Source organism: Chionomys nivalis, chromosome 4 (genome assembly GCF_950005125.1).
Source record: "Chionomys nivalis chromosome 4, mChiNiv1.1, whole genome shotgun sequence".
In the NCBI taxonomy this organism is placed as follows: domain Eukaryota; kingdom Metazoa; phylum Chordata; class Mammalia; order Rodentia; family Cricetidae; genus Chionomys; species Chionomys nivalis.
The window spans coordinates 52,562,011-52,580,587 of NC_080089.1; the positions used below are offsets into that span (position 1 = coordinate 52,562,011).

The 18,577-nt window shown below is 39.0% G+C and overlaps 2 protein-coding genes across 3 annotated transcripts in view; one reads left to right on the plus strand and one right to left on the minus strand.

Moving 5' to 3' along the window:
* LOC130872444 (protein NPAT) overlaps positions 1-13,889 on the plus strand; it is a 42,245-nt gene extending 28,356 nt beyond the window's left edge. The window contains exons 14-18 of one of the 2 annotated variants that reach the window (XM_057766337.1): positions 3,201-3,316; positions 3,397-3,505; positions 8,719-8,779; positions 8,873-9,992; positions 11,233-13,889. In XM_057766337.1, the coding sequence (XP_057622320.1) occupies positions 3,201-3,316; positions 3,397-3,505; positions 8,719-8,779; positions 8,873-9,992; positions 11,233-11,310 (1,484 nt within the window). In that variant the 3' untranslated portion in view covers positions 11,311-13,889. The remainder of the gene's footprint in view (positions 1-3,200; positions 3,317-3,396; positions 3,506-8,718; positions 8,780-8,872; positions 9,993-11,232) is intronic. The other variant, XM_057766338.1, reaches the window with a different exon arrangement.
* Positions 13,890-13,954: 65 nt separating this feature from the next.
* Positions 13,955-18,577, minus strand: part of Acat1 (acetyl-CoA acetyltransferase 1) — a 28,012-nt gene continuing 23,389 nt past the window's right edge. The window contains exons 11-12 of the mRNA XM_057766339.1: positions 17,709-17,866; positions 13,955-16,840 (exon numbers count right to left, since the gene is read on the minus strand). Of these exons, the coding sequence (XP_057622322.1) occupies positions 16,720-16,840; positions 17,709-17,866 (279 nt within the window). The 3' untranslated portion in view covers positions 13,955-16,719. The remainder of the gene's footprint in view (positions 16,841-17,708; positions 17,867-18,577) is intronic.

Below are 18,577 nucleotides of genomic sequence, written 5' to 3' on the forward strand. Positions count from 1 at the left end.
TATGCCTTTCTTCCTACCTAATTCAGCCAGGTTTTGTTTAAATCTGGTAGGCTGTAGCTTTATTTTTTTTCTGTCATAGTTTTCCGTCTACAGCACTAAGCTGTGAAAAAGAAAAGAACGTAATTCATTTCATAGGTATAAAAATATTTTAATGTAGCAGGATATTTCTTTATTCTTATTATAGTCATAGTTGTTTTTTGGTTTTTTTTTTTTTTCTGGGGGGTAGGGGAGTTTTGAGACAGGGTTTCTTGGTATAGCCCTGGCTGTTTTGCAACTCATTCTATAGACCCACTTGACTCTGCCTCCCAAGTGCTGGGATTACAGGCGTGTGGTGCCACCACCTGACCCTATAGTAAGTTTTTAAGGAATTTGTCTTTTAGAGAGACTTTCAAGAAAACCTGAATTCTACTAAAACTCTTCGTATTTCTCAGATTCTGTTGCTATTTAGAAATCATTCTTTAGAGGCTCCACAGGCGCTCTTGTCTTCATTGTATGCTGGTTTACATACAGTTAGTAATTGACAAGCTTATCATATCTATTGGTTTATGTTTTTTAGAGATAAGAATTTACACATGTTCTCCTATATCCCCATGTGTACTGATTTATAGATTATTTAATTAAGTATTATTAACTATTAAATTTGGTGAATCTATTTTAAGAACTATTTGAAATGAGGTAAAGGAGAGGCCAGAACTGTTGCATAATATGAAGCTTGAGCTAAAGCTTAGAGAAGTGAGGTAAGATTTGAAGCCAAGGGGAGTAGAATAAGTATTCGTGGATGTTTGGGAAACTGGCAGGTTTGTGTGAAAATAAGATCAATCTGACAGGGATAGTTAGTGTATTAGGAAAAGATACATTCACACCAGGACTAAATAACTAAGCTTTTCTTGTGGCTGACTCCTAAGGACCATGTATGCACTATAATTTTCCCTTGGTAGTTTAATCTGGTCACAAAAGTATATTGTTTTTGGTCAATACCATTAAGATAAAAAATAGTTAAAGGCTGTAAATTCTCACTTGGAATCCAAGTTTTCTGATACAAAGTTCAAACATGAGACATTGACTACTCAGTGTCTAATTAGTTTCAATCTTCTTCGTTAGAAGAATCGTATGTAATGTATCTTCTAGCCATAGTCTCGAGCTTAGGATAATATTGCTAAGTGCTCTATACCTTAATATTTAGATTTGCTTTTTCTTCATTTCTCAACTTTATTACTGTACTTAATCAAAAATTTATAAACAAGATTGTCTTAATTAGGGTTACTGTTGTTGTGATGTAAACACCATTATTATTAACAGCTTTGGTAGGGAAAGGGTTATTTCACTCATTATGCCATAGGAAAAGTTAATCATCAAAAGAGGTGAGGGCAGGAACTCAAGAAGTGGAGTCAGGAATAGATGCAGAGCAGTCCTGAGGACACAGAGGGCTGCTGCTTACTGGTTCCTCCCACTCTTGCTTATGACTTGCGCAGTCCGCTTTTTTTTTTTTTTTTTATAAAACCCCGGATCGATAGCTTGGGAATGGCACCACCCACGATAGGTTGGGCCCTCCTGTGTCAATTACTAAGAAAATGCCCTGCAGGCTTGCCTACAACCCAGTCCTAGAGAGGCAGTTTCTCAGTTGAGGTTCCCTCCTTTCAGATAACTCTAGCTTGTATCAAGTTGACATAAAACTAGCCAGCACAGTTGATGCCTTGACACATCTTGACACACAAACACATTACTGTTAAGCCACAACTTTTCTTTTTCTTCTCAAAGATCACACATCAGTATCAACATTGCAGTATAAACATTCCAAATTTTAAATTATAAAGTCCCATGATCTTTAAAAATTCATTCTCTAGTGGTTGGAGAAATGTCTCAGTGGTTAAGAGCACTAGCTGTTCTTCTAAAGGACCCAGGTGTAATTCCCAGCACCCACATGGCAGCTCACAACTGTCTGTAACTCCAGGGGTTTGGCACCCTTAAACAAGCATACGTGCAGGCAAAGGATAACTTTTTTAAAAAAAATCTTTTAAAAAAAATTTGTCTTCAAAATAGGCAATCTTTTAAAATTCAGAGTCTTTCAATTGTACTCTTATCAAATCAAAGATAGTTACTTCAGGAGGGAAGAACAAGGGCACAGTCACAATCTGGACAAAGCAAAACCAAACTCAACAATATAAATCATTCACTGTCTGATGTCTGAGATTCACTCATTTTCTGGGTTCCTCCAGAGTGACACAAAAAACTTAGGTCACTTCTCAGACTCTGCTCTCTGCAGCACACACAGCTCGTTGTCTGGGCTATGGATGGCTCCACCACCTGCTACTATCCTTGGTGGTCATCCCATAGTGCTGGGGTCCCTTCCTACAACTGAGTTGCACCCTCAACGATAGCCCTTCCTGGGCTCTTTTCAGGGACTTCAGCCCTGCCACACAGTGCCAAGCCTCAGCTGCTCTCCATGACCTCTTGATGCCTTCAAAATCAGTACTGCCAGGGTGACTCTTACTTACACTACCAAGATTGGCTACCAGTACAACCTTGGCTGCTTCTGGAACACAGCTTCTGTGTGCTTACCCCAAGGAAGTACTTCTCAGAAGACTTCACCTCAGTGATGCTAGTCTCTTAGTCACAACTGGTTCTTCAGCACCAGCTATCCAGCAGAGCAAAGGTTTTACTTGAGTACTTCTGGGCTCTTGCTAATCACAGCCAATTCTTCAGCTCCAGGTGACCAGACACTACAGATTCTTCACACACAAGGCCCAGTGCAGTGTTTGCTTCCCTCTGAAATTTAACAAGTCAGGCCTTCATCATCTGCACTGTTCTTAACATTCTTATCTTCCAAGCTCCTAAAGAACGGCTCACTGAACTCTTAATATCTAGCCCAAAGTTCCAAGTCCTTCCGCGATCCTCCCCAGAACGTGGCTAGGTCTGGCGGTAATACTCCACTCGTAGTACCAACTTCTGTTTTAGTCAGTGTTAGTGCTGCGATGAAACATCATGACCAAAAGAAACTTGGGGAGGAGAGGGTCATTTCACAGCTCTGCATAGCAGCTCATCAGTGAGGGCAGGAGCCTGGAGGCCGGAGCTGGTGCGGAGGTTGTCAGGAAAGAAGATTTGGTGATAGAATTTGCTCCAAAATACTAACTTCTTTGGCATTTATTGTTGTCAGAAGATTTGTGGAAGTAAACCTGATTTTAATGAAAATTGCTTTTTAGGCTCTGCTATCATAATTGCTTCTCCAGTACAGCCTGTGCTTCAAGGAATGGTGGGAATGATACCTGTGTCTGTAGTTGGACCGAATGGAAATACATTCTCTACTCCTCCTCAGCAGGTATGTTTATGAACTAAGAATAGTGTGGGGAAGCATTCCAACAACAGCTGAGTTAATTGTTTCTGTGTGTTTCCTTCTAGGTCCTTCATATGCCTTTAGCAGCACCTGTTTGTAACAGAAGTATTACTCAGTTCCCCATTCCTCAAAAATCTCAGAAGGCTCAGGGACTCAGAAACAAGCCTATTACAGGTACTTGTTCAAAGAGCTTGAACGTTGTGCTTGTGAAGCAGCAACTGAATGTTTTCTTTCTTTTTTGTTTTTTCAAGATTGGGTTTCTCTGTGTAGCGCTGGCTGAACTCAGATATCTGCCTGCCTCTGCCTCCCAAGTGCTGAAATTAGATACCCAGAGAATGTTTTCTTGAATACTTTGTACATCCCTAACAAGCAGTTCTCTTTCCCTTCAAGCAAGCAGTTTTTGATTGGACAGCTTTGATTCTGGTAAATCCCTTTGCTTTGCTGAAGGCTTTATGTTTTATCCATTGTTTCTCGGTATGTTCTTTGGAGCTGCCTAAAATCATAATTCCCATTTTTTTCAAACAATTTTGAAGTGTTTAACAAAATAAATGTAACATCTTCTCTTGTTCCCTGTTTTTGCATGTGGTCCTACCATCTCTTTACATGTGTCAAAAAACTGAGTTACTCTTGACACACATTTCTCTTAGTTCAAATAGTCATAACTTTCTGTCACATCAGTAGTGTTCTACCGTTTTGTTTTGTTTTTAAGATCCTCAATTTTCTTTTTCATCCTATATTTCTTAGTTGAGTGACACCCCTGCCCCATACATATTAGAATATGTGACTTCCTACCTAAACAATTTCAGTAACTCCCAGTTGATCACAGGATAAAACGGAAGCTCCTGGCCTAGGGGCGTGGCAAACTATAACCTGCACATGGGAGACTGAAACAAGAGGCTAGACCAGGTGGAACAAGTTAGTGAGATCCTTCTTGAGAAGGGAAGGGAAGTGAAGGAATTGCTCCCTGAGCATTCCCTAAGAATATTCTGGATTTCATTGGAGCATGTTGTAATGTCTGTCTTTTTACTGCCAGTGTTATTAACTTGGAACTCCCTGTCCCCTCCCTCCCACCTCAATTGTTTGTTTTTGGTTAGTTTGGCATAGGAACTTTTCAGTCTTGTTAATCTTTACAGAGAATCGGCTCTTTGTGAGATTCATTCTGTATTTATTTTAGTACCTGTTTCTGCCCTGATCTTTATCATTCCTTACCATCTGCTTTCCACATTTGAGTTTGTTTGCTGGAACCTTCAGATGCATCACTGTTCTTGGAGAGATGTGAACAAACATCTCCTCGCCCCAGATGAAGAACCAGGAAACAGACCATAGATCAGACTCTAACTTGGTGAACCAATGAGCTCTTTTGGATTTACTTACAGGAACTTGAATGAGGGGTTACTAACAGCAAAAATGACTCAGACTCAAACTGTATCACCAAAGCCCACAAAAGCCTGGGTGACAGCTTACAAAATCTAGGAACCTGGCCACTCTGCACCCCCTAATAGATCTAGAAACCTGGAGTGTACTGTACAATGTATAGGCAACACAGCTGGCTGGAATCCTTTCCAGGTAACTCTGGGGATCTGAATCTCTGCCAGGCAGGTGGGCCTGTCTGCTTTTTTACAGGAATAGGTTTGAAAAAGCAAAAGAACAGGTTTATTTGAACAAGTCAAATCCATGGTGAGCCCTCCAGCCCCAGATATTGGAGCCAGAGAAGTCATGCAGCTGAACTAAAGCAAGGAGAATATATCCCTGTAGGCTGGGGTGATGCCAGTTCCTCCGCAAGCTGGGTAAACTGGCTGCTTTAGGCAAGGTCTTGGGCTACTGGCAACTTGATGGGAGGAACTGCTGCAGCCCCCATGAACTGGGCTTTTGGGCCTTTTCTTTGTTGGAGATTCTTTGAGAGAGAGGGCTTTGGAAAGAAAGAAATGGGGTTTTCCCAATCACGCAGGAGTGAGCTAGAGGTTCCAGCTGAACAGGCAGTTTGGCTGATCTACCTCTTCAGGCTTCTCTGCTAGTCTGTGACTGTCTCTTAGCAGTCCTTATTGTTTATGTATGCTATGCCTGGGGAGGGAATGACTTGGTGACTCTGATCAGCTTTAGTGATTTCTTGAAGCTGTTGAGTTGTTTACTTTCTGAGCCTAAGGAGATTCCTTGCAGGATGCATTTTTACTTCCCTTTTAACATCCTGTCTTAAGGAGCTTCCCTACAAGATGGAGGGATTTAATCACAGAAAACAACCATACAATAACCATTAGGTTATTTATTTAGGATGTCTGATTAATCATCATTCAAAAGTATTGTTTAATTTGCAAGTATCTACTTTCTGAGCTCAACCATTTTAATTAGCATATATTAGTTATAGTAGAATTTCTGGCAATGCTGTCTTGGTTACTGTGAACTATCTTAACTTGTGTTTGTCTTGGAGTGTGTTTCTTTTTGATTTTTCAGGACAGGATTTCTCTGTGTTAACCAGGCTGGCCTCAATCTCACAGAGCTACTGCCTCTGCTTCCTACCTACTGGGATTAAAGGCGTGAGCTGCCACCACCTGGCTGTTTTGGGGTATTTTCATTTATCAACCTTTTTTTTTTACTTTATAAATAATACCGATCAAAATTCCCACTTCCTTCCCTCCTCCTACTTCCCTTCTGCTCCCCCACACACCCTATCCCCTACCCCCCTCCAGTCCTAAGAGAGAAGTCCCTTACAGTTTTCACTCGTTTCTTTGTTCTGAAATTTTGGCTATTGTATGTTGTAGGATTGTTCTTTTCTGGACATTATTGGCTTTGGTTTTTGAGTTTTTGTTGTCATTTATTTTCTTTTTTGTATTTATTTCAGATTTATGTATATGACTTTTTTGTCTGCCTGGTGTCTGTGCATGCCTGGTACCCACAGAGATTAGAAGACAGCACTGTATCCCCTAGAACTGGATGGTTGTGCGATACCGTGTGGGTTCTGGAAAATGAACCCCAAGTCTTCTAGAAGAATAACTAGTGCTCCTAAGCACTAAGCCACCTCCCCATTTGGAGTCCTTAATACTTCTTGTGTTTGGATCTCTTTTTTCAAGACTTGGCAAATTCGTGGCTATAATTCTATTGAATACATTGTCTTAGCCTATGGATTTTTTTTCTGCTGCTTTTTAGAAATTTAGTTTTGTTTTTGTTTTTTCCCCTTTATGTCCACTTTATACTTACCCTTCATCTCCAACATTGATTCTTCTGTTTACTTTTGTGTGTTGCAGTGTTTTCTACTGTGACTTTATTTGATGATTTGTTCTTTCATTTCTACAACTTTTGTGTTATTCTTTTTCATCATCTCGATTTCCTTCATGAATATTTGCTTCATATTTTTACATTTTTTCTTTTACTGATTAAGTACTGTGGTAACTTATTTCTTGTCTAGGTCATGGATTGATATACTTGCTTGCGTATTTAAGTCCTTAATATAGTGGTTGATCTTTCTTTTTTTTTTTTTTAATGGGACTCTGAAATCTTTTTAAAATAAACAGATGTTGGGGCTGGGAAGATGGCTCAGAGGCTAAAAGCACTGGTTACTCTTCCAGAGGTCCTGAGTTAATTCCCAACATGGTGGCTCAAAACCATTTCTAATGAGATTTGGTATCTTCTGACATGCATACAGAATACTGTGTACATAATAAATAAATAAATCTTTTTTCAAAAGTAAATATTTAAATAGTCAAGTGAAAAGGACCTGGGAGAGGGGATCAGTAAGAATAAAGTATATGGGTTAGGAGTATGAAAACAATAGAGGAAACTTGTATGTTAAAGTCTAGAGAAAGGAAGGACAAATAGAAAACTTTAAGTTTCACCTGACCTCCTAAAAGTACAGAAGTATAAATACTAAAAGTTAATAATAACAAAAAAGAAATGAAAACATTTAGGGCAAAGATTAAAGTACAAACTAAAATTGATAGAAGGATGTTTTCAGTTTGTATTTCTTCCTGGTTGGGGAGAGCCTTCTGGTTACTTTAGTCTATAAGGGAGCAGGTTTGCCAAACTATCCATACATGTTCTTGTCAGGGTGGGGGCTGTTGAGAATTAGTTAAGACCCCTTACTGCACCTTTGTTTTGATCCCCATTCTGCTGTTTCAAGTCTGTTAGTCCCATCAGGATGTTGTGACATGTTCACCATTCTGCTGCTTTTCTTGCAGTCTGAGGATCTGCTCATCTGGGTAGTGGCAGGCTTGAGGAAATGGTAAGGGCCTTGTACCCTTTTCTGGTACCTTATATATGGCCTATTGCTCCACTCTCTTCTCCAGCTCCATTAAATTCAGCCTCCAGTTGGTACTGTCTCTGCCTGGCTCTTGTAGCATCTGGTTTTCAGAGTTGTTTGATATCACTTTTCTGGACCCAACTCAGCATAACAGTGTGGTGTGGCTGGGTATACCAGCTGGCTTTTTTATGGAGAAAAGTCTGTCTAGTCTTATCTTATTTCATGTAGCTCTTCCCTTTTTTTCCTCCTCCATTAGTGATTTTATTACTTTGGCTTCCTGCTTTCTTCCATCCAAATTCCAAGTCTCACAAACACTTACTTCTAGTTTATCATAGCTCCTTCTCTCAAGATGCTTTCTTACACTTAATCTCTCTTGATCTAAGTACAGTTGACTTCTTTTCTCAATTTCTTTGACGTTTGCAGGTTCAGCCAACCACAGGCAGAATTTTGGAGAGTTGTAACTGCATTTGTGCTGAAGAGACTTTTCTCATTGTTTTTCCCTGAACAATACAGTATTAGCGACTAAGATGATATTTCATATGAGTAACCTAGAGATGATTAAAGGATATGCTTAAGTTATGTGCAAGTACAGCTCCATTTTTCTGTAAGGAACCAAGCTATGTGCAAGTGTTGGTATCAATGGGATCAATTCACTCAGACAAACTGGTGTAGTGCCATTAAAAGCTGTAGTTCTTGAAGGCTGGATTTGTGTTGGCCTGAAATTAAGTCATTTGGTCTGTATCTAGATTTTCTTTATAAAATGAATGAATGTGCTATAGAAAATTTAAGTATTTAAAAAAAAATGGTATAGCCAGGTGGTGATGGTGCATATCTTTAATCCCAGCACTCAGGAAGCAGAGGCAGGCGGATATCAATGAGTTCAAGGTCAGCCTGGTGTACAGAGAGTTCCTGGACAGTCAGGACTGTTATACAGAGAGCACCTGTCTCGAAAAACCAACCAACCAAATAAATCAATGAATAAATGAATAAAATTAAAAATAAAGAGAATAATATATCTATGAAAATGTTTTATTTGCAAATTAGCAGGCATTTAAATTTTTTCTCATGTAACATCATCTGGCTCATTTTTTTTCAGAGGAGTGTATATACTTTCACAACTATTTTTCTTTTCTAATGAATTAACTTATGATTCCAGGAAAACAAGTAAATAATTTGACAGATTTGTCCAGTCTTTCAGGAGCATGTCATATGCAAAGGTAAGGATAAAATAATTTATACTGTAGATTATTAAAATACTCAAATGACAAATTTTATGTTACTAAAAATGAGATGTTATATTTTCATTTCAGTAGAACTGAAGCTTCTGATAAGAATATAGCCCCTGAACTTGGGAAAAAATTAGAAGAGGTCACAATTCCCCTCTCAGCAGAGAGGATAGCTCCTACCAGCAAGTCATTTGAAAGTCATAGGCGTGTGCTCTGTTTCGATAGCACTGTTTCTTCTGTGACAAATATGCAGGGGCCACAGAATAAGATGACCTCCCAAAACAAAGAAAAGAAGGACACGTCCTTTCCTCCTACTGACTCAGCCATTGTCCCCTCCACCTTAAAGCCGCCTTCTAATAGTGCCGTTAAAAGAGAGAAAGAGAAAACTGTGCCCAAGATTTTATCTAAATCAGAAGCTGCCTTTAGCCGACACACCACTGTGAAAGAAATTCAGTGTGAAAAGAAAGTTTTCCCCACAGAAGTGGCCCTTGAGTCTTTCCATAAAGCAACAGCTAACAAGGAGAATGAGTTGTGCAGTGATGGGGAAAGACAGAAGAGTCCAGACTCTTCAAAACTGCCTGTTGGGCAACAGAATGGGAGCTTGCGGAATGAAAAAGCTATAGCTTCCCTGCAGGAGTTGACCAAAAAACAAGCCACATCCTCAAACAATAAAAATGCTACTTCTATAGGTGGAACTGTGAAGGACCTAAAACAAGAGCAAAGTAAATCTACTAATCCTTTAATTGGTGCAGAAATATTGCACAGCCCAGCAAATAGGATTGCTGATACTGATTTGCCAGTACCCCGGACACCTGGCTCAGGAGCAGGGGAAAAGCATAAAGAAGAACCTGCCGACAGTATGAAGGCACCCTCTAGTAGGCGCTTTGGTGAAGATGGCAGCATGCCCAGAATAATGGTCCCTCCTGTTACTGCAGATTTGCCTGCCTGCAGCCCAGCCAGTGAAACAGGCAGTGAAAATAGTGTGAGCATGGCTGCTCATACGCTTATGATTCTCTCTAGAGCAGCCATCGCTAGGACGACAGCAACTCCTCTGAAAGATAACACACAGCAATTTAGAACATCTTCAAGGAGCACTACAAAAAAGCGGAAAATTGAAGAGTTAGATGAGCGGGAGCGAAACTCTCGTACTTCTACTAAAAATCTTGCAAATTCGTCAGTACCACTGAAAAAGAAGAAAATCAAGGCAAGTTTAAAAGTTTTTCATTCCAGTTCCACTTCTGTCCCTTCCTTCAGTGTTCACATTAGATAGAGAACTTAACTTAGTACTGTTTTTCTACAGCTACCTGACCAAATGTACCCTACGACCATACACTTAGTAGTGTTTCCCAGTCATGATGATATCATTCTTAGGAAAGTGAATGTTTCTATCCTGATATCTATCACCCAGGATTGTTCATGGGAACACATAAACTGTGAAAGACGGGGAAACTACCATTACATGAATTACCCAGTAAACACTACCTTACTTTCTTTGACTTGGAGTTTTCTACTTGTTTCCCCTCTCTTCCATGGTCTTTAAGAAAAATTCATGTCCCCGTGTTTTTTCTTACCATGATTGTCTTTAGTAAGGCAGTGCAAGGGTAGTAGCAATGATAAATGCATAGATGTAAAATTTGTTTGTTTTACTGAGTAGACTGAATCGAAAATAGGTGAGTACCACAGAGAAAATATAATAGGTGGGGAAAAGGGTATCTAGGTTTTGTGCCCTGCAACTCTGAGTTTGACCTCTGTTTCAACTGCTTGTCATCCCTGTGACTGTCCATGGTTAGTCTATGGTCTCTTCTGTGCCTCATCATTTACCATAAAATCATACATCTTACTCTGTGGTTTTATAGTCTACTACTTCAAAAAGTATCTCTATAGTTAATGGTAGGAACTTGGTGAGTGAGTGGTAATCTTTGTGTGTTAGCAAAGGGGTCAGATGGTAAAGGTACTTGTTCTCAAGACTGATGATTATGGAGTTTGATCCCTAGAAACCATATGGTAGAAGCAGAAAAGCTCCCCCAAAACAGTCCTCTGACTTGTGTACTCATCTGTGTATATGTGTGTGTACAAATATGTTACACACATACAAAATTAGTATAATAAAACAATATTTGTTAGTAATATTTTCTAAGGGCTATGGTTTTACAAACATGACCACCTTAAAGGAAGCATGTTCTTGTCTGACATTCACATAACATACTCGAGATTTGTTTCCTGCCTTTTGCCTAAACTAATATTTAATTACAATTAAAGTGTATTTTAACATTGGGTTGATAAAACCTGTCTGTCTTTCCCTGTAGAAATAAGATTATGATAGAATCAAAAATGATGCAGTTTAATAGTAAAGAACTCTATATAATGTTTTAGGTGATCTGCTAAGAAAATTATCTAGCCTAGAGTTTATTGTTTTTCCTTCTCTCTTGTTTTTGTCTTCACAGAAAAAGAAGCTACCTAGTTCATTTCCAGCAGGAATGGATGTGGACAAATTCTTGCTGTCGTTGCATTATGATGAGTGAACCCCCTGATGTAGAGAACAGTAGCTGTTTAAAATTAGTGTCCTTCAAACAGTGCGTGTAGGAAATGGGATCGCGACAGACTCTGCAAACATGACCTGCACTTTCATTGTACTGAGATTTCACTTTATATCTTAAGTCATGCTGTTTCTGAAGCAGCTTCCTGGTCTGTAAATAGACTTCCTTGCTATATTTTTATTTTAGAAAAAAAGAAAATGTGCAAAAATGTAAGTAAAGCCAATCTGCAAAACTGTACAGTTTTGACACTGTATATTGTACATGTATATATTGTGTAGAAATACAGCTTAAGTCAGCCTGATGTTCCCACACTCTTGACTTCTATGATGCCTAAGGCTTCTGGAGTAGTTTCTCATCTCCTTTGTCGGAAGATGATGGTTATTCATATAAATTACCTTCAGCCAACATTAATGAGACACTTAAATATACAGCCACTAAGTAAAACATAATGATGATAACCACCTCAACTGGTTAATAGAATACCTAATCAGAAAGCAGCAACTTGATGATTACCCTCGGAATCAATAATTTATCACTCATTTCTCATAAATGCAGTAAAAACTATATTACTGAAATTCTGTACTTTCTTCCAATCATCTGTTCTTTGTTTTAAAGAGATTTTTATAAACCATTTATTAAGTGTTCTGATAATTCAGTTATAACAATTATAAAATTTTACAGAACATTAAGTGGTTAGACTATTGAGCCATAAAAAATTTGACTTACGTAGTAGTTGAGATTTCTTTATTGTATATAAACTTTCCCTGAGTACTAGGGATACAAAGAATTGCACTAATTCATAGAATTTTTCACATACTAGTGACCAATGCACATTTAATTTAAATCTTGTATGTAAAAGCTTATGTGGAGGATTGTCTTCTGGTGTCTTTGAAAGTCATGTCCATCATAAGATGTAAAAATACAAATCATAGTTCTATTGTAATTTAGTTTGCCCTAAAGTGGGGTGTGTAAATAACTGTGTCTGTACTTACCTATAGAGCATTGTGTTCCTAGAATGTTGTAAATACTTGTTCTCAAGGGCCTTAGGGGAGAGAGAGGTGCCTTCTCTGTGCTGACGGAGTGTGTTATAGAAGTAACAGTCAAGTTGAAAAGCTGACTTAAACTTTAAAGTAATGACAGAAATTATCATTAATACTTGACCAATTGTGCCTAGATATTGAAGTGTTTTCGTAAGTCCTTTCTGTTTAACTAAATATCAGTATATTAGGATTTTTTTCCCTACGAGTGTATATTTTATTAAAATGTCACTTTCTTCAACCATTTTTTGTATTGGGCCTTTAACAAATAAATCCATCCCACTGTAATAACAAAAAAGTTTTCAATATAAAAATTACATCTTTAATTGCTAGACTTTACTGTACAAATTTATACTGAGAAATTTTTATATGACTGATCTAGTCCTAAGGAACTGAATAATCATACAGTTAATATTTACATAACTCAGTTTGGGTCTCTCCTACAGTTAAGTTTGAATAAATGTATTTTCATTAACTTTACAAGTTTGAATTTATATTGACAGTCCTATTTAGAAACTGTTGGTTCAATTTCTTTGCAGGTTAGTTAACTCTCACTGTTTTTTAGGAATTCACATGATGCAGAAAATTACAGATTTTCTTGTTTAATTGAAATCTATGTGCTACATTGTGAAAATTCATATATAAGTTAACTAATGATTTATTTAATAGTTGTGTGTGTTTTTTAGTCAGTGTCTCTCATGTAGCTCAGCTCACTTTGGATTCATTATATAGTCAAGTGACTTTTAGTTCCTGATACTCCTCTCTACCTCCTAAATGCCTAGTATTGCAGGCATGTACCACACACAACTTCTTCAGAATTCTATTCCTTGTTCTTTGGTGGGTTTGTTGTTGTTTGATTGTTTTATTTTTTGAGACAGGGTCTCTGTGTAGTCCTGGCTGACATCAAACTCAGAGATCTTCTGCCTCTGCCTCCCAAGTTCTGGGATTAAAGGTGTGTGTTACCATGCCTGGCCTTCAGGATTTTTAGTGAACTATCCTGAAGCACTAGATAGTAAGTCCAAAGACAGTCTGCACGTACACACAACCAGAGAACAATGTCAGGATGTTTTAATTCTCTATGCCATTCTCCCTTAGGACAAGGTCTCTCTAGGCCTGGAGCTTGATGATTTTAACCTGTGCTGACTGGTCAACAAGTCCCAGAAATTCTCCTGTCTTCCCTTTTGTGGGACCCTCACCCCTTATTCTCAAAGGGGCGAGAAGAAATTTCCTAGCAGAATGTTTTCCCAGGAAGAATGTGGCCTTCCCCTCTCCCACCTGGGAGCATAAGGTCACTTAGCTCAGCCCAGCCAGCCAACCACCTGGTGATAAAGAAGCAGGATGGGAGAGAGCAAAAGACCTTGTACCCGTGCCAAAAGCAGCTTCAAAAAGCCTCTTTGTAGTTACACCTTTAAAAGCTTACCCCACAGAGGAGATACAACTCCTCTCTACCTCACTGCAGCGGGGTCAGTGATGGGTTCCAAACATGTTTGTATTATGCTAATTAAACCTTGCTTATTACAGTCTGGGCATCTCTGGTGGTCTCTCTCTGGGGGTCGCAATCTGGGTACAACACTCCTTTGTTTCCCACATTCAGCAGCAAGGGTACAGGTATACAAGCCATTTACATATGTGCTGTTCATATATAGGTGCTGAAGATCTGAATTTCCATGCTCAGCAAGCACTTAGCCACTAAGTCACCTGCTCTGCCTTCATTTCCTTGTTTTTAGGTGTTACAAATAGAAACATCACTGAGCCAATTTGTAAAGAAACATCTGTTTACATATTGTTATTTCCTTAGACATTTTACTAGTTTCTCTAGGCTTTTATTTAACGTGTTTAAAATAGCAGTAGTTAACTTCTAAATCCATATGTAATTTGTTTGGGTAACTGGCGTGAAAAAATGGCGGAAGAATGCTTTCTCCTGACTCTTCGCAGTTTGTTAAAATAAGCTGTCCTTTCCCGTGTTCATTTGTATTTCATCCTGCCACAGTTCACACTCTCAACAGTTCTAAAGTCCGAAAGCTGACAACTAACTCCTTGTTCTCAGACTTAATTTAGAGCCCACTTCATGGTAAAACACTGTCAAAGGGCCTGAGGCCTCTTACACTCTTCTATTTCATTCTATCTGAACAAACCCCAAATATTCTGAATTATTAAACACGGCTTACTCCAAAAGTTGATAGTCAAGGATTTCAGGCTTGTATGACATTTACCTACGTGTGTATGAACTAATACACTATGTGCATAGATTATGTTCATTGGTTGCATCATAACTCTAGCTGTTAAATATTAATTTTTTTCTCAAGTATGCCACTTCTACTTCCTGATTCAGAATCATGTTATTTCAAACTAAAGTTCCATTGAAATCAATTTTCAAAGTACATTAAAGTCATAGCTTAATTGATGCTAAATAGCAAGTGGAGGTAAAATTGGTGGCACAAGCTTGTAATCCTAGCACTCAGATGGGATAGGAGCACTGCCAGGATCAAATGGTAAGCATCATGAGGTAAATATCAATAAAGTTATATGTATATATATATATACACACACACACACACACAACATTCCTTCCATGTGTGCTTGCATGCCAGAAGAGGGCACCAGATCTCATTCTAGATGTCTGTGAGCCACCATGTGATTGCTGGGAATTAAACTCAGGACCTCTGGAAGAGCAGTCAGTGCTCTTAACCTCTGAGCCATCTCTCCAGCCCCTCAATAAAGTTTTTTTTGTTTTGTTTTGTTTTTTGTCTTGGTTTGGTTTCATTTGGGGTTTTTGAAGCAGGATCTCTCTAAGTAGGTCTGGCTGACCTGTAGACCTGACTGGCCTGAACTCCAATAAATGTGCCACCGTGTCTGGCACGCAGTTTTATATATCCTTCTGTAACTCCACCTCTATTTATGTAGTGCCGGAATGGATCAAGGCTTTGGGAATGCCCGGCAAACACAACCAACTGAGCTACATTCCAGGCCCTGTTCTCTCTTCTTGATGGACTGTTCCCTTCATTAATATATAGTGGCATTCTTTGGTGTCTTATATGAGAAGCTGCATCTGCTTGCCCTTAGCTTCTATTGAAGAGCATATTGTTTACCATTCTGCCAGTGTTAGTCTATGAGTCTGTCAGTATTTCTCTTGTAGACAACACTTTGATCATGTTTTTAATTGAGATACTCATTTTTAAGTTGAAGCCATTGAAAGTTTGGGCTGAGAATTTGTGATTTCATTCTTTCTTATTCTAAGCTTTGCTGGTTTACTGAGTTGGGCATGGTCTGTTTTATTCTCTCTGGTTCTCGGTTCCTCTCATAGAACTTATTCTTTGTCATGCTCTCATATTTGTGACTTTCCTCCTGCTCTGTGGGATTCCTGTAAGGATTGTCAGTGCTGACTGAGTGGACATGAATTGCTGTGGTTTATGCTCACTTGGAAGAACACTTGGAAGATTTAACCATCTACTTTTCATTGGTACTCACATAACTTTATTTGAAACCAGTTTTGACTGCCCAAAGATTAAAGTTCAAAAACAGAAAACATAAACAGTCTTACTCTGTTCATTCTAATGGCAGAATGGGAGGTTTGCTGGGTGTTAAACAGATGATTTGGAGACTTGGGAAAGTCTAGGAGCCTTGTTTCTGCAATTGCAATGGTGATCAGCAGCCTTCCTGAAGAAACCCATCTGTGACCTAATCCTATTTCCTTGGTATATTTAGATGTAAAAATGCTGGATCTCTAGTCTCATCAGGAGAGAGCCCCCATTACAAAGTATCTCTTAGGATGGCTTCCCTCGCTTTAAACCAGCAGCTAGTGAGATCAGGAAGCATAATATCTGCTATCTCTGGCATCGGCAACATAGTGTGCAAGTCCTCCCTGGTTGTGTGACACCAAATATGGGTCCTGGAACCAAACATCATATGCAAGAACAACAGATGCTCTTTGTTTTGTTTTTTCTAGACAGGGTGTCTCTGTAGCCCTGGCTGTCATGAGACTAGCTCTGTAAACCAGGCTGGCCTTGAATTCAGAGATCTGATCTGCCTCATGAGTGCTAGGATTAAAGGCTGTGCCACTGGCACCTGGCTAGCAACAGATCTCTTCACCGCTGAACCAGGTCTCTAGCACCAACATTGGTATTTCAAATAGTGGTGTCAGACTGTTCAAGTTTACCAAAAATATTAAAGGAGAAATTTTTATTTGTACTTTCAATAGGTTTTGGATATGATGATTATTTTTTTTTTAAAAAAAATTTAATAGAAAATAATAAAAAATAAAAAGCTTATGTTGAATATAAGCTGGCCCAAGAGAGTCAAGTTCACTTCAGCAGGGTTTCTGATCACATGGAACTGTCTCCTAAAACAGGTTGTCTGTCTACAGCTTCTCAATCAGCACAGCAGAAGCACCTCCTCCTCCATTGCAAATACTGGCCAGACCAAATTCTCCTTTCTTCAAGGCATGAGCCAAGTGAACAACAATCCGGGCTCCAGACATCCTAGGATCAAGAAAGCATTTGGTTCTTTAATGAAGGACAGAATTTAGAGCTAACCAGAAGAGTTTCCACTCCAAATTAACTTCTTGAAAACCTTATTAGCCAGAACTTGTAGCTGTGTTAACTACGTTTCAGTTTAGGAAATGAGTTTCAGGAAGAGGTTACAGCTCTTACAGAAGCCTAGGTTTTGTTTTCTTTACTGTTCAACACTTTTAGTGTGCTGAATTGTTTGTGTTATCTTAACAAAAGCTAGATAAAGAAAACACCGACAGAAGATAGGCTGTGGATAAGACTCTAGGGTATTTTCTTTAAATAAATAAATCTTTATTATGTATCCAGTGTTCTGCCTGCATGTATGCTTGAACGCCAGAAGAGGGCACCAGATCTCATCATAGATGGTTCTGAGCCACCATATGATTGCTGGGAATTGAACTCAGGACCTCTGGAAGAACAATCGGTGCTCTTAACCTCGGAGCCATCTCTTCAGCCCTCTAGGGTATTTTCTTAGTGACTGATGGGGGAGGCACCATACCGGAAATGATGATCCTGGATTCTATAACAAGCCATGAGGAGCAAGCCAGTACACAGCACCCCTCCTTGGCCTCTGCATCAGGTTCCTGCCCTGTTTTGAGTTCCTGTACTGAGTTCCTTCAACCCTTTCCTCCCCCAACTTGCTTTAGTAGTGGTGTTTTGTCACAGCAGTAGAAACTCTGACTCAGACACAGATTTCAGAACACAGATGTGCTAAGTCTGTGTTCACTGTGGGATGTGATCACCCAGAAATCATGTTTGAGTGACACAGTGAAACAGCTGATAGATAGATAGTAGAGGCTACTATTAACTTGGGTGGGTTATTTGTTACAGTACTAACCCGATTGGATGGCCCAGAGAAACAGCTCCTCCATGGATATTCACTTTTTGAGGATCAATCTCCAGCATTTTAATGTTGGCCAGTACAACCACACTGAATGCTTCATTTACTTCCCACATGGCAATGTCTTCCTTTTTCAATCCTGCATATTTAAGAACCTAAAAATAAATTTTAGATGGTTATCCAGATACTTAGCAATCAACTCGTTTTTGTTATTTTCTGGAATTTTACAGTTTTGGTTTATATTTCCCCTTGATGTAGTTAGTTACTTAAATAGGAAGGGCTTTTCTTTTCTTTTTGAAAGGATTTGTTTTCAAATTTTGCTTTTCTCCCTGTATTATAATCAGAATTTTGTTTTCCATGCATTATGATGTCTACTTTTCAGAGATACAGAAATTTTTATGTAATTGGACATTCCACATGTACTCTACATGACAGTACATCATGCTGTATGTCCCTAACATGTATCTTGCTGGCTATATGTTACTTAGTTCTATGTTCTTGCAGAGTTTTGTCTGTTCCCACATGTCCCCTCAGTTTCCTTAGAAAAGCTGTGGGAGGCCGGGCGATGGTGGCGCACGCCTTTAATCCCAGCACTCGGGAGGCCGAGGCAGGCGGATCTCTGTGAGTTCGAGACCAGCCTGGTCTACGGAGCTAGTTCCAGGACAGGCTCCAAAGCCACAGAGAAACCCTGTCTCGAAAAAAACCAAAAAAAAAAAAAAAAAAAAAAAAGAAAAGCTGTGGGATTATCTCAGGCACAAATACCTTTTGTGAAATCTTTTTAAAAAAAAAAATTATTTATTTATTATGTATACAATATTCTGTCTGTGTGTATGTCTGCAGGCCAGAAGAGGGCACCAGACCTCATT